This window comes from Haliotis rubra, unplaced genomic scaffold (genome assembly GCF_003918875.1).
Source record: "Haliotis rubra isolate DU_JTF1 unplaced genomic scaffold, ASM391887v1 Scf370, whole genome shotgun sequence".
NCBI classification, from domain to species: Eukaryota; Metazoa; Mollusca; class Gastropoda; order Lepetellida; family Haliotidae; genus Haliotis; species Haliotis rubra.
The window spans coordinates 683706-709778 of NW_025767047.1; the positions used below are offsets into that span (position 1 = coordinate 683706).

Below are 26073 nucleotides of genomic sequence, written 5' to 3' on the forward strand. Positions count from 1 at the left end.
AACTCATCAATGACGCTCGCATCAGGACTTATAAAGTGGAGGACAAGAAGCTAGCGCAACTAGACACAACCGCTAGAAATACCAGATTAAATCGGATTAGCCAGGTCAAGGGCCATCAACGAAACCCTAAATGCAAAGTTTGCAAACTCTACATCTGAAGAAGATCGGATGATCTACTCAGCCTTATTAACCCAAAGGAAAGACCAACAGTTCATGTCAGAACACCTAGCGTCTACATCGATGGGATTAACACTGCTACTAAGACAAGGTCTACTATCATCTTGTAAATGGAGTGAGAAGTTCACCAAACCACTATTCAGAGCTCCATGGGCAGCAACGAATATCTTCGCAGGAGAAATTGAGGACGTGGCTAAAGGAGTTACGAAGGAGTCCAGAGAAGTTATGATGATCAAGTCCATCGATACACTGGCCAGCGTTATCAGACAGACATCACAGCGCTACTCTGGCAAATCTAAATTTGCAGGGATAGAGAGAGCTTTAGACAGGATATACGGCACTTCCAAGGGATATAAGGATTCTTTTCATCGCCCCACCGGAACTCCTAGAGGTAACCTCGGAAGAGGCAGAGGATTCAGAGGTGCCAGGAACTTTAGACGTAGATGGACAGGGTCGGAACGACTGGAGTCTTCCACCCCCAGCCGTTCCCATACAACCCTCACCAGTGGGTGGACGCCTTCAACTTTACTGGAAGAATTGGGGAATTCTACAAGACGATTATGTATCTCAGATACAACACAGAGGTTACAAGATAGAACTGCAAGAAGTTCCACCTTTAACAAGCACTCCTCAGATGTACAACTATGCTACCGATCAGAAGGAGAAATTACTCGATGCCATTACAACTCCACTCGACAAGAAGGCAATCGAAGAAATAAAAATCGTCACACCAGGTTTCTACTCCCCGATTTTTCTGGTCCCAAAGAAAATTTCCAAGGAAAAGTTCCGCCTGATTTACAACATGAAAAAGTTCAACCAGGATTATCTAAGAAAGCCCGCAAGATTCAAATGGTACATCTTCCACAACTCAGACAGATTATCCGTCCGTCAGATTATCTAGCCAGCATAGATCTACAGGATGCGTATCTTCACATCCCAATACATCAGGACTCAAGGAAATACCTACGATTCCTGTTCAACGGACGTCACTACCAGTGGAGGGTACTACCGTTTGGAATATCGTCGGCCCCCTGGTTGTTTACTCGAGTGATAAAGCCCATCGTCAGTTACCTACATCATCAAGGTCTACGCAGTGCGTTTTACCTCGACCACGGGATTCAAGCTCATCAAGATCCCAATCTACTCGGACAGCAACTGAACTGACGTTTATGATCAAGCTACTCACTCAACTAGGATGGTTAGTAAATCATCTCAAATCGGAATTAGAGCCTACACAGGATCTACAATTCCTAGGAATACGAATCGTCTATTAGTCCCGGAGGACTGTTGGATCAAGATACAACAGATGATATCACAAACACTACTCTCTCCGTTACCACTACGAGAGTGGCAGAGTCTACTCAGTCTCCTCACGTCAGCGCAAGATATGACACGCAGAGGCAGATTACTTTTACGCCCACTACAAGTGTTTGTCAACGATCATCTAGACAGTCTGGATCCATTCGTCCTACCGAACGAGCTGAAACCATACCTATTATGGTGGACACAGAAGTAGAATGTCTGCGCAGGAACCTACTTAGCAGAGCCGGGATCCAACACTCATCTCTACGCAGATGCATCCCACCAAGGATGGGGAGTTCACTTAAACAACAAAGTGGCATCGAGAAAGTGGTCGAATCAGGAGCAAAAGCTACACATCAACATGCTAGAGTTGAAAGCAGTCATAAACGCCTTACTACACTGGTCCAGCATACTAAGGATCGGTCAACTGATGATCCATACGGACAACTCCACAGTGGCGTTCTACATCAACAAACAAGGGTCAACAAGGTCAAGGAGCATGTTGGACCTCAGCTTTCAACTATTCAGCAAAGTAGACAACCTGAACATCGACATAAAAGCGTCACACATTCCCGAAGCCAGAAATGTGATAGCAGACGCCCTATCCCGTCATATGAATCCGCCACCGACAGAGTTGATGCTACACCCAGAGGCATTTAAGGACATCATTCGGACAATAGGATCCCCACTGGTAGATTTGTTCGCAACCAAGTCCAACAAACAACTACCAACATTCGTCTCTCCGGTCCCAGATCCTCAAGCATGGGCAACGGACGCCTTGAGAATATCGTGGGAAGGACTAAACGAGTACGCGTTCCCTCCACCGGCACTAATACCGAAGGTATTACAGAAAATCAAAATGACGAACAATTTACAACTTATTTTGGTCGCGCCTTACTGTTACTCATAGCCTTAGCTACAGCGGCAAGGATGTCAGAAATTCATGCTCTAGACTTCGAACGAACAAGATTTGAAATGCATCGTGACACAGTGCATCTAGGACTAAGAAAGGATTTTATTACAAAGAATCAACTGCCCGGTCAACCAGACAGACAATTCCATATATAGGACAACAGGATACGCAAGACCGATCCTTATGTCCAGTCAGAGCATTGAAAATATATCTACAGAGATCTAAATTGAGGAGACAAAAATTCAAGCACCTTTTCATCCCTTTATCTACGGAGACACCTACAGAAGTCTCAGGTACAACTATATCAATATGGATGAGAGCCGTTATATTGAAAGCCTATAAAGCAGCAGGACTTGATCCTCCACGAGCCTCCAATCCTCATGAAGTCAGAGCACTGGCATCCACACTAGCTCTGCATGGAAACTGCTCCATCTCGACAATAATGGAGGGCTGCTTTTGGAGATCGGAGACGGTGTTTGCCAACCACTACCTCAGAGACATGGCTACAGGGGACGTCTCCGGCATCCACCAGTTTGGGCCCCTTGTTGTAGCACAACAATTGCGGTACCTCAAAGGCGCTGAGATAAATCTCACCCCTTTTGTCACGTGACTTGTAAAAGCCAACACTCAACAGAGTACGGTTTTAGAGTCCATGCGCTCGTCTTTTCGCGCCAAAAGATGGATTCAAGGGAGGCAACTGGGGCGAGTGATTTTACGTCCACTTTTTTTAAGGGAGCTTCAAAAGGGGATTCAAGTGTTCCACTATAGTTCGCAAGAAGAAGAAGACAAGCAATTAAGCATGAGTCAGGATAAGTATAAAATATCAATTTTAGTCAGAAAATTACATTTTCCTGATCACTTCATCAGAATTCATCTTGTTACATTATTGGTATGTTTTAACCGAATCACCAGTTCATCGCGGGGAAACTTGTGCACAATTTGATTGCTATTTCCAGCTATGTACAGTGAGACCCCGGATATCCGGACACATTCGTTTTTATGTAAATCGTCCGGATATATCTGGATATCTGTCATCCAGGCTTACCGTATATTACCGTCTATAAGCCGAATTTTGAGGATAAAAAAAGCAGTGTGTAGAAGGGGGTCGGCTTATCTTCATGAGTTACGCTTTCGTCAAACTTTTGTCCAGGGGTAAGAAAACAACATGTCACTTCGAGTGAACAAACAACAGAAGACAACTTTGTCAGTAAAGACGTCAAATTTGCAATTAAACATCACTAGACAAGATTATTTACCTCTTAAGTACTAACATGTTTTTGCTGGGTATTGTATTATTTGCAGGGATTAAGATTACCATGTGTATTGGAGCCGGAAATAGCAATCAGCTGTGCACATGTTCCCGGCGATCAAGTTCAAACATGCACAATAATATAGTAGGTGTTTGAACGGTAGCGAGCATACACTTCGGGTTTAAAATCACTTCCAAAACAGCATGGTCATTTTGATTTGCCAACTACAATTCACTATGTGTCAGACAGGTCTACTAATCACCACCAATACCCTGCTTAGCAGACCTTGTCTCTTGTCAAAACACGTGGGACACTCGCGCTTCGCTTCACACGGTCAGCGGAAGATCAAAGCTTCGTGCGGATAAGTGAGTCAATTTTGAGTTGATTTAACCAGTTGGTTTGTAAAATTTACCGTCCGGGAACGGAAACCGCATATCCGTTATGGACAGTCACTTTTACAACGTAAGAGATTGTTTTTTTATGAAAATTGACCGGAAGACGAGGTTTCTGGATATTTGGGGTCCGGGTATCTGGGGTCTCACTGTATACGAGACAAGTACACACATTCACGGCATATAAGACAAAGCCTAGCAGAAACAAATTATAACTGAATAGGTAAATAATCTTTTCCAGTGATAAGTGATAAACTGATATTTAATTGCAAATTTGACGCCTGTACTGACAAAGTCGTATTTTCTTGTTCGTTCACGCGAAGCGACAGAATGTCGTTTTCTGACCCTCTGAAAAAAAGTATGTTGAAAGTGTAACCCCTTCTATAGCCTTTTTTTTTTTTGTTCCTCAAAATTTGGATTATCTACGGTAGTATACAGTACATATCACTACAGCCACATGCAGTGGTGCTTTCCTGCATATATGTCAGTGGTTCTGGACCTGTGAGAGGTACTCAACCGATCAACATGTGAAGTTCGTGTCTACGATGGTTGGAAATCATCTGCCCAAAATTAATGTTACTATGGCAATTGTTTCTCTAACTGTACATTCATTGTCAAATGAAAAGTTTCTATTCCTATAGATGTGAATGTTGCAATGTTCTGTTCAGATATGTCAAGGACTTCAAAGGTTCAGACGATAAGGAGTTCCAGCGAGGAGGTCAGTTCCACTGCCACGATTCCGAGTGTTATGAGGGGGCACTGAAGGCTGATGCAGCTATAAAGATGGGTGTGGAGGAGCGACTCTCCACTCTCATTGTGGAGCTTCAACCTTCTGACAGTGAGGAAAGTGCAGAGGAGGTAACAGAACCCATGGAGTTTGACCGTAAGTAGAACAGTTTTTCGTGGGATGACTGCCAACAGCAATGTAAGACAAGTAAGAACATTGTGGCTAGGTGGATGTTGGAATTCTAAGAGTAAAATAATATATTTCAGCTGATATTTTTGATGCGGAGATGGAGGACGGGGAAGCGGACAACAGCAAGGAAAACCATAATGACAGCATCAAGACTGATGACAGCAAGGTAACTGGCATAATATAACTGTACAATATGTAGCTGAGGTGCCTAATCTCCTGTGCCCAGTTGAGGCCCCTTTGGCACAACATAAACTTAGGTTTAAGGGGTCAAATCACCTGCCCTGGAATTGATTTTCCGTAAAGAAATTATGAAACAACAGCCAACCATTTAAGTGTCCTTTTCATGACATATATTACTCAAAAGAAGTTTGAATACTCAAGATAGGACTGCTGCGTGTTGTAACACCGACCAACCATGTAACATGTTTTGGTGGAAACCTCACACCAGTCGAACCATCATGAAGTGCTGATGTAAATGATTGTTATGGTACTGTTTACTCTTAGCCATTAGCCAGTGGAAGCTGTCTAAACAGGCTCTTATCCGGACTGAAGAAATAAAGCGGTTTAGACAGCGTGCCGGATTGTAGAGTTGACACAGTTACCTACGACTAGAACTGAACCAGTTTTGTTGTATACATTGTTATATCATGATGTTCTCTCAATTAATGCACACATTGACAATAAAAGACAAAGATTTGAGCTCATATTTACTTTTATTCTCTTAATAACATAAACATGATAAATCAACACATTTGAAAAAATAAGACATTTTGGTTTGTTGTCCACAACCGCAATGCGGAATAGGGGACTATGGATTTAGCAGCATTCGTATGTCTGTCCATACGTTTATCCAGTTTCTTGTTAACGCGATATCTCATAAACTATTGTACCCAATGTCTTCAATACCCAGTCCTGATGCGATCATGTGACTAATAGATTAAACAATGTAATATGTTATTCTTTCATGATTAAAAAGTTGTATTGTCTTTGAAGATTTAGACATAATTTACAGTCACCTGTTTTGAATATAATACATGATGAAGATATTCAGAAATTTTAGCCTCAGAGCTGAAGGATATATTGCCATTTCTTCCAAATTTGATGTCAGGAATTAACATGATGGGTGTCAGGGTAGGGTAGGGTAGGGTAATAGGGGGTGGGGTACCTGGGTAGAAAATTTGGACTCGTTCAAGCCCTAATACCCACTGATACTGATAGAGGATATGTCCATCTGCATCTATACATTCAAATCTACTTTATTCCTTAAATATCTTCAGAGTTTGAAGATTCTGAGAAGTGACAATGACTAAAAACAACATCACACAAAAGGTAATCTTCTATGTGACCAACAGATAAGACTAGTAAATATGTTCGGATCTCGGCATAGGCTTCGCGCGAGTCTTGGGGGGAGGAGAACGAGGAAGACAAAAAGTGTCTCTATATACTCAAATGCAAGAATGCACTCTCTCTCTCTCCCCCCGCTTTTATACTACTATTTTTCCTTTGCGTGGTCGTGCCACCATCGTCTATGCTACAGACACTCATGGGTGACCCATGTCAACTCATTAATTACATGTACAAGTATACCCATACTGAAGTAAGATTAAATTATCTTTGTCGGCAACCATGTCGTTTCAACGCAGGATGCCGGTGGTGCAAGGCGTAACCCGCACATACACAATCCAGGTGCTGTACTCGTGCCAGACAACCTTCCCTAGTCAGCAGCCAAGTACTACAGCATGTCCATTGACACTAGCACCAGCTGTCTGGCATGTGTCTTTGGCCTATGCCTCCAAGGCTCCTACCGCTGCAGGCAGTGTCCATGGTTCAGGAAACTTACACTCTGTGGCAGTTGAGTACTGCAGCACCTCTAGTGATTCCTCCATTTTTTATGTCTGCTGTTTTCAGAGGGATTTATAGTGTGTCATTCTTCAATAGACATCACCTCTTTTACTGCAACCACCCTGGAGGCATTTGTTTCTGCACTCTGTGTTGCAGAAGGCATACAGAAGGCCTCAGATGTTCTACACAGGAGGGCCTCAGCTCCAGGCTCTTTCAACCATGGTCCGCCAGAAGCACCCTCAGCCCCTCCATTACTGCAGCTACTCATGTACTTCCCATGATTACACCACCTTCTAATTATCAGGCAACTGCATCATCTTGATCAGCAAAATCCTCAAGCTGGTCAGCTTGATCGTCAGTGTCTCCTGCTCCCAATGACCACTGTTCTTTGCATCATCTCATCTTCCCCAACAGGCCTCTTGCTGCTACTTACCTATATCACCCAGAAGGGGGCTTTTAAGCTCTCTCTGGTTACTGCCTCATGCTCAGGTTGGACTGGACCCTTCTTCAGCTTCCCCACATGGGTACAATTTGTGAAGCCCATTTCTGGTGTCCCCCGCCGTGATATTGCTGGAATATTGCTAAAAACAGCGTAAAACCATACTCAGTCAGTCTTCAGCACCATGAAATGAATGGGATTTTACAGAAACAGGGTTTTACACAGACTTTGAAAAATGGGAGTCATGGTGACTCACAGTAGAAATTTTGGGGAGTCATTTTCAATATTTGGGAGTCAGGAAAATGTTATTGTGCTCAATCAGTAGGACTTGCCGTGTGATGAGAAATGTGAGATATCTTGAGATGTTGCTAACTGCTGATGAAGCACACCTGTACATATGTTACAGACAAGTCCAAGGAAGACATCCAGTAAGAAGAGTCGTCCTTCACGATCAAGTGGAAAGCACAAGAGAAGGCGGCTTATGTTGTCCACCAGTGGAGAAGAGGAGTCAGGTATGTCACATGAGTGGGCCACTTGAAGCTGAGGGCATGACGCTTGTAACATTGGCAGGTCTCTCACATCAAGTAATGTGGCTGGTGTCTTCATTTACCAATACTTGTACAAGATCAGTAACATGGGGCTCTGTTGATTGTGGTGTAATCTGTGTGAATGTGCATCACGCCTACAGGGGAGCAACCTGTGTGAATGTGTATCACACTTACAGGGCTGATAATTGATTGCTGTGTGCAACCTGTGTGAATGTGCATCACGCCCACAGGGGAGATAATTGATTGCTGTGTGCAACCTGTGTGAATGTGCATCATGCCTACAGGGCTGATAATTGATTGCTGTGTGCAACCTGTGTGAATGTGCATCATGCCCACAGGGGAGATAATTGATTGCTGTGTGTAACCTGTGTGAATGTGCATCATGCCTACAGGGCTGATAATTGATTGCTGTGTGCAACCTGTGTGAATGTGCATCATGCCTACAGGGGAGATAATTGATTGCTGTGTGTAACCTGTGTGAATGTGCATCATGCCTACAGGGCTGATAATTGATTGCTGTGTGCAACCTGTGTGAATGTGCATCATGCCTGTGTGAATGTGCAGGGGAGATAATTGATTGCTGTGTGCAACCTGTGTGAATGTGCATCATGCCTACAGGGGAGATAATTGATTGCTGTGTGCAACCTGTGTGAATGTGCATCATGCCTACAGGGAATGTAATTGATTGCTGTGTGTAACCTGTGTGAATGTGCATCATGCCTACAGGGGAGATCATTGATTGCTGTGTGCTACCTGTCTGGCGCTCGGCATTAATGGGTACAACAAGGACTGGTCGGCTCGGAGTCAGTATAATGTGTCTGAATGGGGTATTCATGCTTCACTGCGGCATGGTATCTCAGTGGGCTAGCACTATAAAACCAGCTTAAGTCTTGGCTAGTACAAGCAGCTGCACATACACATACACACGCATGCACATCATCATATGAGCGAAATATTCTCAAGCACGACGTAAAACCCAATTTCACCTCACCTTTGGATTGTAATTTACAAAAAAAAATCGATTTGTTTTTATGCTGACAAGATAGATTTTACTGAAAATAGACTTTTTTGCTTGAAGGCAGCAAATTATTGACTCTTTCCCTATGCAAATTGCAATACAAATCAGGCTAGTGGTGAACTGGTGCTCTACCATGATTTGGGATACTGCAATCATTTCTTTTGTTTTTCAATGACCTGAAAGCATCAAGTGGCACTGAAATTGAGTATAAGTTGCCAAACTCCATTTCCCAGACTGGAGGATAACAATCTCCCCTGTTTGGCTGTCGTCAGCTTGTCTGACTGTATTAACTACAAATGTACTATTGCTGATTGTCATGTAAACATATTGTTAAAGCTGATCTCTGACTCACTTTGCTAATAACTTGGTCATTGTTGATGATTGATCCTTTAATGCTGTGCAGCTTGTTTGATGTCTTAGTCTGAATACATGCCACCGCAGTCATATAGCTGGACTATTGCTAATTTTGGTCTTAAACAACAAACAAGACTTGGCAGAAGACTCGTCTTTTAATATTTGATAATGTAACCTGCTAGATATGTCATTTTCCAGAGCTCCAGATAAGATTTAGCTCATGTGGGTACTGTACCCACTGTATTTTTTTAGAGTGTGTATTATGAATGTTGAGTGGGTATTTCATTTTCCGTTACCCACTGCTTTCAAATATGTGCGTATTTCAGTCATTTTACTCACCTAAGTATTATGTCATTGAGTAAGTTTACTAAGCAGGTATGTTCTACCTTATGTCATACCTAGTCAAAACCAACTTAAATATAATGGAAATGATTTCATAAAAAATCACTCACCCTATACTGACAGTACAACACTTGTCCTATACTAACAGTACAACTTGATAGCAATCGATGTCTTTTTCATAACGCAAGTGATTTTTATAAATATATTCTGTACGCATTTGTTTTAAACTTTTTGCATATGGGTCATTTTCAAAATTGGTAGGATTTTCTGTCCGTTCCAAATAAAAAAAACCTCCGTTAACTTAAAAGGATTTTTTTGTGCTAGAAAACATATTTAGATGTTTACTAGTCAGTATATGTGGTATATCATTAGTCTTGTCATTTTGAAATTTATATTTAGCCACATTTTAGGGTCAAAATTGGCAGATTTGCTCTGTCCGGAGGGTCCTAATATCAATGTTCACAAATAATGTAAATTTAAATGCAAATAAACAAACTAATTCATATTATGCCAATTAGGATTGAACAGGCATACTCAAACTGCATTTAATTTTTTTTTAACTTAAAAAGGTTTTTTTCTACAAATTGTAACATGCTTGTCCTGTGATTCTGTGTCCTGACCGTTACCAGTGTATGGAATTCCAGCAATAATTTCCCCCTGGAGCTGGATTGTAATTCTACTTCCTGTGTCTGCTTGAGCTAGCCCCTGTGCATGTGACAGCAGATGAAATAATGAAATTCAACACATTTTGCAGAACATTGACACCATCAAATGCATTATAAATGTTATGTGTCAACCTTAATTGTCCAGACCGTTACCAATGTATTTTGTGTCAAATATATCCCTTTGATTTTTTAAATTTCAATGGATATGTTACCCAGAAATGGAAGAGGTGGAAGGCATGTCCTTTGAAATCTTTTAGGGATCATTCATTTTTTTATTTTAGATTTACTTACAAATTGTCTTGACCGTTACTGTCCAAACCGTTACCATTCTGCAAAGTAACGGTTTGGACAGTCCTTGTAACGGTCTGGACAAAATGATTTGTATTTCAAAAACTTGTTCATTAATATTTGAAATATAACAAATTTATAATTACTTTAAGGGTTAAGATAAGTTTAAGCATGGAATTTTACTGTTCAAAGGAGTTTTGATGTAGTAGCATAAAAAAACAGTCTCTAGTAACGGTTTGGACAAATAATAGTAACGGTCTGGACATATCTTTAATAAATTTCAATTTTAAAGAATATGTTCCATGGTGTGATAATAATTTTCTGTTTACTAATCTATCTGCTTTAAATAATAAAAACCAAAAGCGAATTTAATAATGTTAAGTTTCTATTTTCTATAAGATCTATAGTCTTTATAAATTAAAGGTAACGGTTAGGACATCTATGGTAAAAGTTTGGACAAAATGTAGTAACGGTAAACAACTTTCAGTATTCCAACCTTTAAAGATTTAAACTGTTTTAACTTTAACTGTGAGATATGTAAGGCTACCATTTACTTTGAATATTTGCTAGGTGCTAATATGTTAATATGTGTTACCATCTCATGATTAACAAAAACTAAAGGTATCCGAGTGAATGAAAGAAGTATATTTCGTGGAGACTAATATTGCACCATAATATCAACAGCAAAATGATGTCTATGCAGTGGCCTGTGTAGCATGACCATGTGTACAGTATCATAGTTGTTGCAGTACCTTTCAGAATTTAATCTTTTGCAACTTTTTAGAGGGATAACATTTGTTTGTTACACTGATGTCCTGACCGTTACCAATAATGTCACAACCGTTACTATTCATTCAATTTTCGTTCCCCAATTGCACTCTTCTTTAGATTATAAGTGATTTTCAACGTAGACAGGTGCGTTTTTCTATTCTTTAGAAGCTACAGTTTGTTTTTATTCAAAAGCCTAAATTCATTCACAAGTTTCATATTGATATAACAAATGTCCAAACCGTTACCACAGCATGGAAGAAAACATGTCACATTTGTTACAAGTTGCAATTTCTAATACACATTTCACTGTCTGTCCAAAATAGGGTTAGCAATTGAAGTAAATGATATCATTTTTTCCCTTCATGCTACATGTTTCTATGTTGAATTAAATTTTTTAAGGTTTATGGCCAGCCCATTACCATTCCTGTCCAAACCGTTCCCACTATTGTCCTAACCGTTACTGGTGTTAATTGACTGCTGTAATTAATTCATGATAATACATGAAACACTCCTCTTTATGCTAGTGTCATCAAAAGATGTCCTCGGCTTAGTAGCTGATGTTTATTTTAGACAATTTTACCTGTTGAAAGCTATATGCATAATAATGTTTTAGAAAAATGCAATTATTTTGTGGTAAATAAATGAAAGATACAAAATAACACTTTCAAGATTCATGATAATAGTTTTTACCTTCAAGTTTGATTAAGTCAGTGTAAAAGCTGTGCATGCCATCTTTAAAAGATTTTTATGAATTATAACTCAAAATCCTTATTCTGATTAAGAAATGGTAACGGTCAGGACTTTCCCTCACCCTATTAATTACTTATGTATCAATTAGAAGGTCAATTAGTAAATTTGAGCCTGCATGTTTGTATTATTGAATAATTAAGTATTTGAGATTTCATTTGAATAAAAACTAAATCAATTTTCAGGAGATTGATTTTTCTGTAATAAAGAATTGAAAATCCTACCAATTTTGAAAATGACCCATATACAACATTTTAAATGTGTAATTGGTACGCAAGAATTATTTTTCAATGCGTAATTGGAAATTTTCTATGCATATTTTACCCGGATACGCAGCTTATCTGGGCCTCTGATTTTCAACATTAGATCTTTTCTGCAATCAAAATAAGAAGTCAAAATGAAAGTACTGATGTCGCCTAAGCAATGTCCAACATGTTGCAGGCGATGAGTTCAAACCTGACTCAGGCAGCAGTGATGAAGATGACAGTGGCAGTAGTGGTGAAGATGAGGATAAAGTTTCTGGGCCAGAAACAGAATCTGATGCTGAATCTCCTGTCAAGGTGAGACATTTATCAGAATCTGCCTATTGAGGGTCGATGATGATTTCTTGATCCTATTACAGTAACAACTGAAACAGTGTTTTCCTGATATACTCTGAAACCTCCTTTTTCTGTGTAACTTTAGGGTTTATGAACCACAGTTGGGGCCATACTTCAAGCAGTATTTGGGTCCATTACTCTTGTTATAGCATCTCTACAAGTGTTACCTGTTACTTGGTCACACCGAGATAATCATGTCAGAAGTGGACGCATGGTCATTATTTTGTGTTGTGTGGAAACATATACTTATCCCCACAGTTTGAAAAAGGGGGGGGGGCTTTAGTAGGGGTGAAACGATATACTGCGGTATTAGTAGAACTGTGGTATTTTGCCTTTGGTTCAGTATACTGTAATGCAGTCCAAACATTTGCTATTTTCGTTTTTCCTACCATCATTTTATTATCCTTTTTAAACCTTTTCTATTTTCTAAAATGTCTAGAAATTGAATCATTTTGTCAAAATATCTAGGTTTGGCTCTTGTCAATTTTCTGCATTATGATTGTATCTCATATATTGAACCAAAACGGACCAAACCGAAGCCCTTGTACCGCAAAACGCACTGTACCATGGTAATAGCCTACCGTTTCACCCCAAAGCTTTAGCAATCTGCATAGTCTGTCAGGAGCAGAAAAAATTAAGAGTTGAATAACTTCTTTGTAGACCCAAGTCATACAGGTCAGTCCCATGAACTGGTTCCTTATGATCCTTTTGGATTGTAATTTACCAAAAAATTCGTGTTTTTTTTAATGCTGACAAGATAGACTTTACTGAAAATAGACTTCTTTTTTTTTAAGGCAGCGAATTGTTGACTCTTTCCCTATGCAAATTGCAATACAAATCAGGCTAGTGGTGAACTGGTGCTCTACCATGATTTGGGATACTGCAATCATTCTTTTGTTTTTCAATGACCTGAAAGCATCAAGTGAGCACTGAAATTGAGTATAAGTTGCCAAACTCTATTTCCCAGACTGGACTGACTGACTGACTGAGTTTGGTTTTACGCCGCTTTTAGCAATATTCCAGCAACATCACGGCGGGGGACACCAGAAATGGGCTTCACACATTGTGCCCATGTGGGGATTCGAACCCGGGTCTTCGGCGTGACGAGCCAACGCTTTAACCATTAGGCTACCCAACCGCCCCCCAAGACTGGAGGATATGGGAGACTTATGTAATACGCTTGTAGAATGACCGTTATGACCAAATATTCTTCCCTCTTTCTGCATTTTAAGTCTTCCTAGTGATGGTTTGGTGATTGTTGATGAAAATGTTTCAGAGTAGGAAGAGGAAGCGGCCGAGTTCAACCCCTAAGCCCAAGTCGTCCAGTCAGCCCAGCATAGCTGACAGGTTTGCAGGGTCAATGTTGTCGGCTGAGAGACGGCACAGCTTCAAACCTGCAGTGTCGGACAAAACCAAGTCAAAACTTGCATCTTTCAATGCACCAGAACAAGTAGGTTGATGTCATCACGACCTTCACCAACATGGAGGTGTGACATGGCCTTTCTCTATTACTTCTGTTGGTTTTTCAGCTCAGACAGAAACTTGTAACATTTTCTTCTTGACATTGCTTGATTGACATGTTAGCCCTTATAAACATGATAAAGGGGTGAATGTTCAAAATCAAACATGATAAAGGGGTGAATGTTCAAAATCAAACGTTCTAGAGCATCTCTAATTAGAAAGAAGAAAACTCTAGCATTATCTTAAAAACTTGACCAGCCTGTAGTTTGGATGATGTGTTGGTTGCCTTGTGTACCACCAAAGTTTATGTCTAGACATCTTTATTGGAAAGCAAATATGGCTGCCTGTGGCATATTGGAATATATACTATCATATTATGAGTTGTCCGAAGTCATCCTCAGTAACCACTTTAAGTCATTGAGGCTGAGACATGCTTGTTCCCATCAGGGATGACACCTAAGTGTATTTTCAGAGTTCCTTATCCTGACTCACACTATTTGCTTCTCTCTGCCTTAACCTAAGATATGATTAAAACATTCTGTGTTATGTTCCACAAGAACAGTAAAAACTTCTCACCTGAAATACCCCACCATTCCCACTGGCCTCCCAAGTGACTAGCCAGTGACTCATCATACTCTCCATGTTTGCCCAACTTGGTTGTTGGTGAAAAGATTTCTGTATTTCTAATCCAAGCCATCCTATCAAAACCCTGATTTTCTCTTTTGGCCTTTTATGCCCTGTCAAATTTCCCCAACCATCCTTGCAGCGTGAAAATGAGAGAGTGACAAGTCCAGTTTGGCCTTTTACTTACGGTTGATGGACCAAGGCTGGGGCTGCATTCGGGTGAAGTGTTTTTATACCCCTGGCATATAATGTGGGGAAATATAGTCAATGCCTCCTCCGTCTGTCTCTATCTGTCCGTAATCATTTCGTTTCTGGAGAGTAACTTAAAAAACTATCAATATTTTTCAACAAAACTTTGCAGATATATCAAACAGATCCCAAAGTGGTGCCTTTTGCTATTTGCAGATATTTGGCTTTAATAAAATCACATTAGTTCCAATTCAGCAGGGCTTACTCTGCTACGAGGGTGAGGATTATTTTCTGATTGTGAGTGGTTCGACTTCTAATCAAGGGAGCAACTCAGCAGAGGTTTCAGAGGACTTGATCATTCCATCCCCAGTTGTTCAACTGTGGGTGGAAAGACTGACGACATATTGGGGAAATTGGGGGATTTCAGAGGACCCATTCGTCTCAAATATTTTCAGGAGGGGTCCAGACCAAAGTTTAGGGAGGTGGGTTTGGGTGAGATGTTCATACTGTTCTTGGGGAACATAGACAGAATAATTTCACAGAGAAGCAATTCAGGCTAATGAAATATTTTTACTAAAAATCAAAACATTTTCGTGATACAATACATTATTCTGAGTGAGTGTTTTTTTGGTTTTATGCTGCTTTTCGCAATATTCCAGCAATATCACGGCGAGGGACACCAGAAATGGCTTCACATTATACCCACGTGGGGAATCGTACCCAGGTCTTCAGCATGACTAGCAAACGCTTGAACCACTAGGCTACCCCACTGCCCCATTTTTCTGAGTGAAAAACACAGAATCTGATACTAAACTTAGAGTGCCAGTTGCCCTTTGTTATGTATCATCTACTCTCTGTTACTTTAAGTAGGGGGCGGTGGGGTAGCCTTGTGGTTAAAGCGTTGGCTCGTCATGCCGAGGACCCGGGTTCGAATCCCCACATGGGTACAATGTGTGAAGCCCATTTCTGGTGTCCACCGCCGTGATGTTGCTGGAATATTGCTAAAAGCGGCGTTAAACCAAAACTCAGTCAGTCAGTCAGTACTTTAAGTAGTTTGGTTTGCACTACCGAAAAGTGGCTGTCCACTTCCACTATTTTACATTACCATTTAGATGAAATGAACCTTCCCTGGGTTTGTATTACTAAATTCGTTGATATCAGTTGAACTTGGTTTCAGGTTGTAGCAGACACCCCTGATGTTCATGGAGATTTCCCTCATGTGAAGCTGGACTTCCTACAACCAGACAAGATAAGGTGAGAGACTGCTGAATGTCTGTCGTTAAAACTCGATTTTGCCAAATGTCTGTCAGTAAGACATCATTAGGCAAGAGACAGCTGAATGTCTGTCGTTAAAACTCGATTTTGTCAAATGTCTGTCAGTAAGACATCATTAGGCAAGAGACAGCTGAATGTCTGTCGTTAAAACTTGATTTTGTCAAATGTGTGTCAGGAAGACATCATTAGGCAAGAGACTGCTGAATGTCTGTCAGACATAAAAAAGCAAGAGACTGTCAAATGTATTATGAAGAGTACTGTATCATTGATCAAGTTATGTTGATTCACAGAGATATAAAGGGGAGAAGAAAGGATGCTGATGACCATGACCCAAGGACAGTAATGGTGCCTGACACTTTCCTTAAGAAACAGACTCCAGTAAGTGTGAATCATCTGGACCATGGTAGATAATCCCATGTCTCCTTCTGTGTGTTGTAGCCCTGTAGTGTGTGAACAGGCTGGTCCCACTTTGTGACCATGGTAGATAATCCCATGTCTCCTTCTGTGTGTTGTAGCCCTGTAGTGTGTGAACAGGCTGGTCCCACTTTGTGACCATGGTAGATAATCCCATGTCTCCTTCTGTGTGTTGTAGGCCTGTAGTGTGTCAACAGGCTCGTCCCACTTTGTGACCATGGTAGATAATCCCATGTCTCCTGTGTGTTGTAGGCCTGTAGTGTGTGAACAGGCTGGTCCCACTTTGTGACCATGGTAGATTATCCAATGTCTCCTGTGTGTTGTAGGCCTGTAGTGTGTGAACAGGTTGGTCCCACTTTGTGACCATGGTAGATAATCCCATGTCTCCTGTGTGTGTTGTAGGCCGGTAGTGTGTGAACAGGTTGGTCCCACTTTGTGACCATGGTAGATAATCCCATGTCTCCTGTGTGTTGTAGGCCTGTAGTGTGTGAACAGGTTGGTCCCACTTTGTGACCATGGTAGATAAACCAATGTCTCCTGTGTGTTGTAGGCCGGTAGTGTGTGAACACGTTGGTCCCTCTTTGTGACCATGGTAGATAATCCCATGTCTCCTGTGTGTGTTGTAGGCCTGTAGTGTGTGAACAGGTTGGTCCCACTTTGTGACCATGGTGGATAATCCCATGTCTCCTGTGTGTTGTAGGCCTGTAGTGTGTGAACAAGCTGGTCCCACTTTGTGACCATGGTAGATAATCCCATGTCTCCTGTGTGTTGTAGGCCTGTAGTGTGTGAACAGGCTGGTCCCACTTTGTGACCATGGTAGATAATCCCATGTCTCCTGTGTGTTGTAGGCCTGTACTGTGTGAACAGGTTGGTCCCACTTTGTGACCATGGTAGATAATCCAATGTCTCCTGTGTGTTGTAGGCCTGTAGTGTGTGAACAGGTTGGTCCCACTTTGTGACCATGGTAGATAATCCCATGTCTCCTGTGTGTTATAGGCCTGTATTGTGTGAACAGGTTGGTCCCACTTTGTGACCATGGTAGATAATCCAATCTCTCCTGTGTGTTGTAGGCCTGTAGTGTGTGAACAGGCTGGTCCCACTTTGTGACCATGGTAGATAATCCAATGTCTCCTGTGTGTTGTAGGCCTGTAGTGTGTGAACAGGTTGGTCCCACTTTTGACCATGGTAGATAATCCCAGGTCTCCTTCAGTGTGTTGTAGGCCTGTAGTGTGTGAACAGGTTGGTCCCACTTTTGACCATGGTAGATAATCCCAGGTCTCCTTCAGTGTGTTGTAGGCCTGTAGTGTGTGAACAGGCTGGTCCCACTTTGTGACCATGGTAGATAATCCCATGTCTCCTGTGTGTTGTAGGCCTGTACTGTGTGAACAGGTTGGTCCCACTTTGTGACCATGGTAGATAATCCCATGTCTCCTGTGTGTTGTAGGCCTGTAGTGTGTGAACAGGTTGGTCCCACTTTGTGACCATGGTGGATAATCCCATGTCTCCTGTGTGTTGTAGGCCTGTAGTGTGTGAACAGGTTGGTCCCACTTTGTGACCATGGTAGATAATCCCATGTCTCCTGTGTGTTGTAGGCCTGTAGTGTGTGAACAGGTTGGTCCCACTTTGTGACCATGGTGGATAATCCCATGTCTCCTGTGTGTTGTACCATGGTGGATAATCCCATGTCTCCTGTGTGTTGTAGGCCTGTAGTGTGTGAACAGGTTGGTCCCACTTTGTGACCATGGTGGATAATCCCATGTCTCCTGTGTGTTGTAGGCCTGTAGTGTGTGAACAGGCTGGTCCCACTTTGTGACCATGGTGGATAATCCCATGTCTCCTGTGTGTGTTGTAGGCCTGTAGTGTGTGAACAGGTTGGTCCCACTTTGTGACCATGGTGGATAATCCCATGTCTCCTGTGTGTTGTAGGCCTGTAGTGTGTGAACAGGCTGGTCCCACTTTGTGACCATGGTAGATATTCCCATGTCTCCTGTGTGTTGTAGGCCTGTAGTGTGTGAACAGGTTGGTCCCACTTTGTGACCATGGTAGATATTCCCATGTCTCCTGTGTGTTGTAGGCCTGTAGTGTGTGAACAGGTTGGTCCCACTTTGTGACCATGGTGGATAATCCCATGTCTCCTGTGTGTTGTAGGCCTGTAGTGTGTGAACAGGTTGGTCCCACTTTGTGACCATGGTGGATAATCCAATGTCTCCTGTGTGTTGTAGGCCTGTAGTGTGTGAACAGGTTGGTCCCACTTTGTGACCATGGTAGATAATCCCATGTCTCCTGTGTGTGTTGTAGGCCTGTAGTGTGTGAACAGGTTGGTCCCACTTTGTGACCATGGTAGATAATCCCATGTCTCCTGTGTGTCGTAGGCCTGTAGTGTGTGAACAGGTTGGTCCCACTTTGTGACCATGGTGGATAATCCCATGTCTCCTTTGTTTTACAGGCCATGCGGCAGTGGTGGGAACTGAAAGTGCATCATTATGACACAGTTTTGTTTTTCAAGGTAGGTTGACATCATTCCCTACAGTCAGATTTTGATATTCTGTGGATTTGATATGTACCCAACTAAATGTTGATATTTCCTTGCATTGACATAAAAGAAAGTAGACAAAGATGTTGTGAAGGTATGGCTAACTGCAGCATGTTCTATTCCAGATGGGTAAATTCTATGAGCTGTTCCATATGGATGCTGTGATTGGTGTTTCTGAGCTTGGTCTTATTTACATGAAGGTAATTGTTCATCACCAATATGTTTTGACAATTATTAAATTATTTTTCTTTGGAATAATGTTGCTTGAGCTTTGTGTTATGGAATGTAATCCTGGAGCATGTCGAGACAAATTCTGACTATCTCAGCACCAAAATAATACACAACAAAACACTTCTAGTTAAGTTTCAGAAGAATAGCAGTGTGTAAAGAAATACAGCTATGGTGAATAAGTATGTCAAATGATGGTAACATGTGACCCCTGTGCACCTGACAGTATCCATCCCAGTATCCCATGTTTGACTGGTTGTCCATCCCCGTAACCCATGTTTGACTGGTTGTCCATCCCTGTATCCCATGTTTGACTATTTGACCATCCCTGTATCCCATGTTTGACTGGTTGTCCATCCCTGTATCCCATGTTTGACTGGTTGTCCATCCCCACAACCCATGTGTGACTGGGTGTTCATTCCTGTAACCCATGTTTGACTGGTTGTCCAGCCCCGTAACCCATGTTTGACTGGTTGTCCATCCCCATAACCCATGTTTGACTATTTGTCCGTCCATGTATCCCATGTTTGACTGGTTGTCCATCCCCGTTACCCATGTGTGACTGAGTGTTCATCCCTGTAACCCATGTGTGACAGGTTGTCCATCCCTGTAACCCATGTTTGACGGGGTGTTCATTCATATATCCCATGTTTGACTATTTGTCCATCCCCGTAACGCATGTTTGACTGGGTATCCATCCCCGTATCCCATGTTTGACTATTTGTCGATCCCCTAACCCATGTTTGACTGGTTGTCCATCCCCGTAACCCATGTGTGACTGGGTGTTCATTCCTGCAACCCGTGTTTGACTATTTGTCCATCCCGTAACCCATGTTTGACTGGGTATCCATCCCCGTAACCCATGTTTGACTGGGTGTTCATTCCTGTGTCCCATATTTGACTGGTTGTCCATCCCCGTAACCCATGTGTGATTGGGTGTTCATCCCTGTAACCCATGTTTGACTATTTGTCCATTCCCTTAACCCATGTTTGACTGGGTATCCATCCCCGTAGCCCATGTGTGACTGGGTGTTCATCCCTGTAACCCATGTTTGACTATTTGTCCATCCCCGTAACCCATGTTTGACTGGTTGTCCATCCCTGTAACCCATGTTTGCAGGTTGTCCATCCCTGTTACCCATGTGTGACTGGGTGTTCATTCCTGCAACCCAGGTTTGACTGGTTGTCCATCCCTGTAACTCATGTTTGACTGGTTGTCCATCCCTGAAACCCATGTGTGAGTGGGTTTTCATCCCTGTATCCCATGTTTGACTGGTTGTCCATCCCTGTAATCCATGTTTGACTGGTTGTCCATCCCTGTAACCCATGTTTGACTGGTTTTCCATCCCTGTAACTCATGTTTGACTGGTTGTCCATCCCTGTAACCCATGTGTGAGTGGGTGTTCATTCCTGTATCCAATGTTTGACTGGTTGTCCATCCCTGTAACTCATGTGTGACTGGGTGTTAATCCCTGTAACCCATGTTTGACTATTTGTCCATTCCCGTAACCCATGTTTGACTGGTTGTCCAACCCCGTAACCCATGTGTGACTGGGTGTTCATCCCCGTAACCCATGTTTGACTGGTTGTCCATCCCCGTAACCCATGTGTGACTGGGTGTTCATCCCTGTAACCCATGTTTGACTATTTATCCATCACCGTAACCCATGTTTGACTGGGTATCCATCCCAGTATCCCATGTTTGACTATTTGTCCATCCCCGTAACCCATGTTTGACTGATTGTCCAACCCCGTAACCCATGTGTGACTGGGTGTTCATTCCTGTAACCCATGTTTGACTGGTTGTCCATCCCCATAACCCATGTTTGACTGGTTGTCCATCCATCCCCGTAACCCATGTGTGACTGGGTGTTCATTCCTGTAACCCATGTTTGACTATTTGTCCATCCCCGTAACCCATGTTTGACTATTTGTCCATCCCCGTAACCCATGTGTGACTGGATGTTCATTCCCCGTAACCCATGTTTGACTGGTTGTCCATCCCCGTAACCCATGTTTGACTGGTTGTCCATCCCCATTACCCATGTTTGACTGGTTGTCCATCCCTGTAACCCATGTGTGACTGGTTGTCCATCTTTTACCCATGTGTGACTGGGTGTTCATTCCTGTAACCCATGTTTGACTGGTTGTTCATCCCCGTAACCCATGTGTGACTGGGTGTTCATTCCTGTATCCCATGTTTGACTGGTTGTCCATCCGCGTAACTCATGTGTGACTGGGTGTTCATCCCCGTAACCCATATGTGACTGGGTGTTCATCCCCGTAACCCATGTTTGACTGGTTGTCCATCCCCGTAACCCATGTGTGAGTGGGTGTTCATCCCTGTATCCCATGTTTGACTGGTTGTCCATCCCTGTAACTCACGTTTGACTGGTTGTCCATTCCTGTAACCCATGTGTGAGTGGGTGTTCATTCCTGTAACCAATGTTTGACTGGTTGTTCATCCCCGTAACCCATGTGTGACTGGGTGTTCATTCCTGTATCCCATGTTTGACTGGTTGTTCATCCCCGTAACGCATGTGTGACTGGGTGTTCATTCCTGTATCCCATGTTTGACTGGTTGTCCATCCCCGTAACTCATGTGTGACTGGGTGTTCATCCCCGTAACCCATGTGTGACCGGGTGTTCATCCACGTAACCCATGTTTGACTGGTTGTCCATCCCCGTAACCCATATGTGAGTGGGTTTTCATCCCTGTATCCAATGTTTGACTGGTTGTCCATCCCTGTAACCCATGTTTGACTGGTTGTCCATCCCTGTAACTCATGTTTGACTGGTTGTCCATCCCTGTAACTCACGTTTGACTGGTTGTCCATCCCTGTAACCCATGTTTGACTGGTTGTCCATCCCTGTATCCCATGTTTGACTGGGTGTCCATCCCTGTAACATAGGTTTGACTGGGTGTCCATCCTTGTAACCCATGTTTGATTGGGTGTTCATCCCTGTATCCCATGTTTGACTGGGTGTCCATCCCTGTAACCTATGTCTGACTGGGTGTCCATCTCTGTATCCCATGTTTGACTGTATTCATTCCTGTAAAAAATTAAACCTGTGTACCACTTTAAGCTGGGTTTATCTGATGGCATTCATCACTTTAACCTGTTTATCTCATGGCATTCATCACTTTTACCTGTTGATCTGATGGTATTCACCATTTTAACATGTGTTTATCTACTTCCAGGGAGAGCATGCCCATTCAGGGTTCCCTGAGATTGCATACACAAGATATGCAGACTCCCTGATACAGAAGGGCTACAAGGTGGCCAGGGTTGAACAGACTGAGACCCCAGACATGATGGCGGACAGATGTAAACAAAGTAAGATGGGTTGCTGTCATTTGGACAGTTGAAACAATTTAGCAGCAACTTAAGTCTTCAAGGAAAAATCTGCATGGCTTCAGCTTTGGTTGATAGTTAACATGAGGAATATTCTTTGTTCCTTCAGCTCAACTACACACCCTTATCATAAAATAGAGTCATTCTTTTACTTTCTCAAGTCAGCACCTTCTGTCAATGCTTACAAAAAAGCAATAACTTGAGGTTTTTTGCTGACAATAAAGGTGATTGCTTATTGTCCCCCACTGCAACGCGGAACAGGGGACTATGTATTCAACGGCGTATGTTCGTACATACAAATGTACGTCCCGATTCTTGTTAACGCGATATCTCATGAACTGTTGTACCCAATGTCTTCAAATTTGGTGACAGCCTACACTGGGGGATTATGCAGACACCAGTTGATTTTGGTGACCTTGACCTTATCTTCAAGGTCACCACGCCACTTTGACCACTTTTCAAACCTACGTGACATCTCATAAAACATTGCACCCAATGTCTTCAATTATGTCAACAGCCTACATTGTGTGATTATGTGATCATTTCAGGCATCTTGTATGTGACCCAAAAAAACAAACTAGTAAATATGTTATAAATATTCCATTCTTTAGCGGCGGGACATTGCCATATCAGTGGCAAACACTTGTTTTTCCTTATCCTGACTCATATTTATTTGCTTCTCTTTCCTATTGCCTGAAACGTACTGGAAACCTCTCTGTTCATGCTCCCAAGGACAGTAATACATCTCAGCCAGTCTAAGTAAACTTAGGCTCAGTATTATCTGTTACACTGATAACTGAGTCTAACAAAACCTAGTAGAAAGTCCAATCAAGTCGTACGAATGAATTTTAACCAATCAGACAACGGCTACTTGTTAGGGTTCGGTGGGACTTACAAAACGGTTTTTGGATTTTCTCTTCCCTGGTTGCTGACACTGATCTATCAACAAACAAAAATCCACATATAACACCGATATTTGACCTGCTGTATATACGCTTATGGGTTTCTAATGACATGGTTACAATTTGCTTATATTTTTGCAAGATGACATCTTTGAATATTGCCAAAAACGCTATTTTCAGCGACTGTTTACTCATTGCGTGGATCACCCGGAAGTGATCATGTGGAAAATATCATTCAGAATTGTTTTTTAGGTAAAGGTTCAGAAGGTTTGGAAAGCTGTGTTCTGATTGGTCAGTCCAAAAGGTTAGACTCCATATAGCAGTGTAACGAATAATACTGAGCCTAAGTTTACTTAGACTGACATCTCAGCCAAACACGCCTCCTCTCACGCATGCGCACCAGCAACCCACATGGTGATCTCATCACTCTCTCCATTTTTGCCCAATAGGACGGTTGGGTGGAAAATTCTCTGCTGTTCTATCCAAGCTAATCCTCTTTTATAATCAATTATCTATCAAAATTAATACTTGGATATCCTTTATTAACCTTCAGGCATCATAATCATAAATCAGATTTCAAAATTTGTAATTATTTAGCAACATTTTCTTACTTTGTGATAGTTAGTGGGTCACATGAAAACTGCCCTACTTGTATTGAGAGTTTCAACCATGACCGTACACCTGTCTGTTCATCATGCATCAAATACAACTGCAATTTAAGTTTTAAATGTAGTTCTGCGCCGCTTACCGGACAATGATTGCAAATTACTTATTTTTCCTTCTCCTGACTCATGCTCTTTTTGCTTGTCTTCTTCTTCTTGCGAACATAGTGGAACACTTGTATCTCCCTAATTGAAGCTCCCTTCAATGTAAAATCACTAATTAGTACTCACCACGAGTTACCTCCCTTCCACAAGCTCGGGAACGAGGGCGCCACCTCCACCCATGTGCCTCACTCTCTCCTTCTTCGCCCAGTGAGCTGGACGTGAGAGCGCCTGTGTCTCCCGACACACTATATCCTTTGATTATATTTAGTTAGTTACCTCGTATAGACATCTATAGAGGTTTAGCTAGTATCCTTCAACAATTATATATTGATATTTAGTCGTGTTTCTACTGTTTATTCACGGGGCGCCGTGTTTGTTCAGTGGATTACGTTGATGAAAATTCTGTACTGTTGCAGATTACGTTTTTTATTCTGCTGCTGATCCGCAATTAATATGCCCTAGCTGTACTGCGCCATGTTCATTTTATTCACGTTGCAGTTGCGGTACTAATTTATCCAATTCTGCCTTTAATAAATAATTACTTTGCGTTTGAGACGCGAAGCAGATAGGTCGCGTAGGCAGAGTCTAGCCATGACTGATACACCTGAACCCCTCGCCAGTCTACTGCTGTTGGTCGACCCCCCTCCCGTCTGGTGTTCCGCTAGAGTGGTGGAGAGGCGTGGGACGTAGTCCGCCGCCTCCAAGAAGCGTCCTGCTTCCCCAGACATCCCATCGTCGCAGCCGAAGACTAGAGGGCTTCTACTGCATCTCAACGCAGACTTCGCACCCCCAGGGCAGCGTCGACCTCTGAGGGGAAATCAACAAAGTCTACTAGAACTTTCTCAGCCGAGATTGTTCCCGTCGCAGATTTGGGCCTGTATGATGATCAGCCGATCATCATACCTGATGTACATCAAAAGAATGACCGATGTCGGCAACAGTGATGTCAGCGCAGATCAACATGCAGCCTGATGTACCAACGCTGATATTCGATGATCTTCCTGAGAGTCCCGTCGCTACCATCACTCAACGCAGACTTCGCACCCCCAGGGCAGCGTCGACCTCTGAGGGGAAATCAACGAAGTCTACTAGGACTTTCTCAACCGAGATTGTTCCGGCCGCTGAACTGGGCCTCTACGATGATCAGCCGATCATCATCCCCGACGTACGCCACAAGAAGCGACCGGTGACAGCTACAGTGACATCAGCAGAGATCGCCATGCAGCCTGATGTCTCTACACTGATGTCAGACGACTTCCCTGAGGGCCCCGCCGCTAACATCGCAGAGAGGGCACCGACTACTTCGTCGCAGACCATCCCAGATGAACTGTTGCGGCAAATCATGATCATGATGGAGGGCCACTACAGACTGGAGAAGCAGCCAGCCCAGGGCCTGAGCCTTCGCGAAGGTTCCAACGCAGACGACACCCCAGAGGCACCCCCTGTCAGCGTAGCAGCCACGACGAAGCCACCTTCGCGAAGGAAGTCGCAGACCACCTCGACGAAGGACCCAGATGTACAGCCTTCGCGAAGGCGGGATAGATCATCACCTTCCTCGGCTTCATCCTTAGATGCGGACTCAGACCACCAGACCTCACGGAAGCCTTCGCGAAGGTCAAGTCGCCGTTCCTCAGGACCGGACGCAGAGGAAGGACACCTGACCACAGATCGTCATCGTCCAGAAGGACTTCGAGGGACTACACAAGAGCTTCGCGAAGCTATCAACATTCTCCTCACAGGTCTCCGAGAAGGTCAACCCAT

General features: G+C 42.7%; 1 protein-coding gene across 1 annotated transcript in view; it reads left to right on the forward strand.

The window, feature by feature from the left end:
* Nucleotides 1-26073, forward strand: part of LOC124285920 (DNA mismatch repair protein Msh6-like) — a 139165-nt gene that overhangs the window by 21967 nt on the left and 91125 nt on the right. Inside the window, exons 3-12 of the mRNA XM_046722197.1 lie at nt 4703-4917; nt 5028-5116; nt 7638-7743; nt 12406-12524; nt 13840-14013; nt 16015-16091; nt 16403-16490; nt 18973-19032; nt 19185-19259; nt 22490-22625. Of these exons, the coding sequence (XP_046578153.1) occupies nt 4703-4917; nt 5028-5116; nt 7638-7743; nt 12406-12524; nt 13840-14013; nt 16015-16091; nt 16403-16490; nt 18973-19032; nt 19185-19259; nt 22490-22625 (1139 nt within the window). The remainder of the gene's footprint in view (nt 1-4702; nt 4918-5027; nt 5117-7637; nt 7744-12405; nt 12525-13839; nt 14014-16014; nt 16092-16402; nt 16491-18972; nt 19033-19184; nt 19260-22489; nt 22626-26073) is intronic.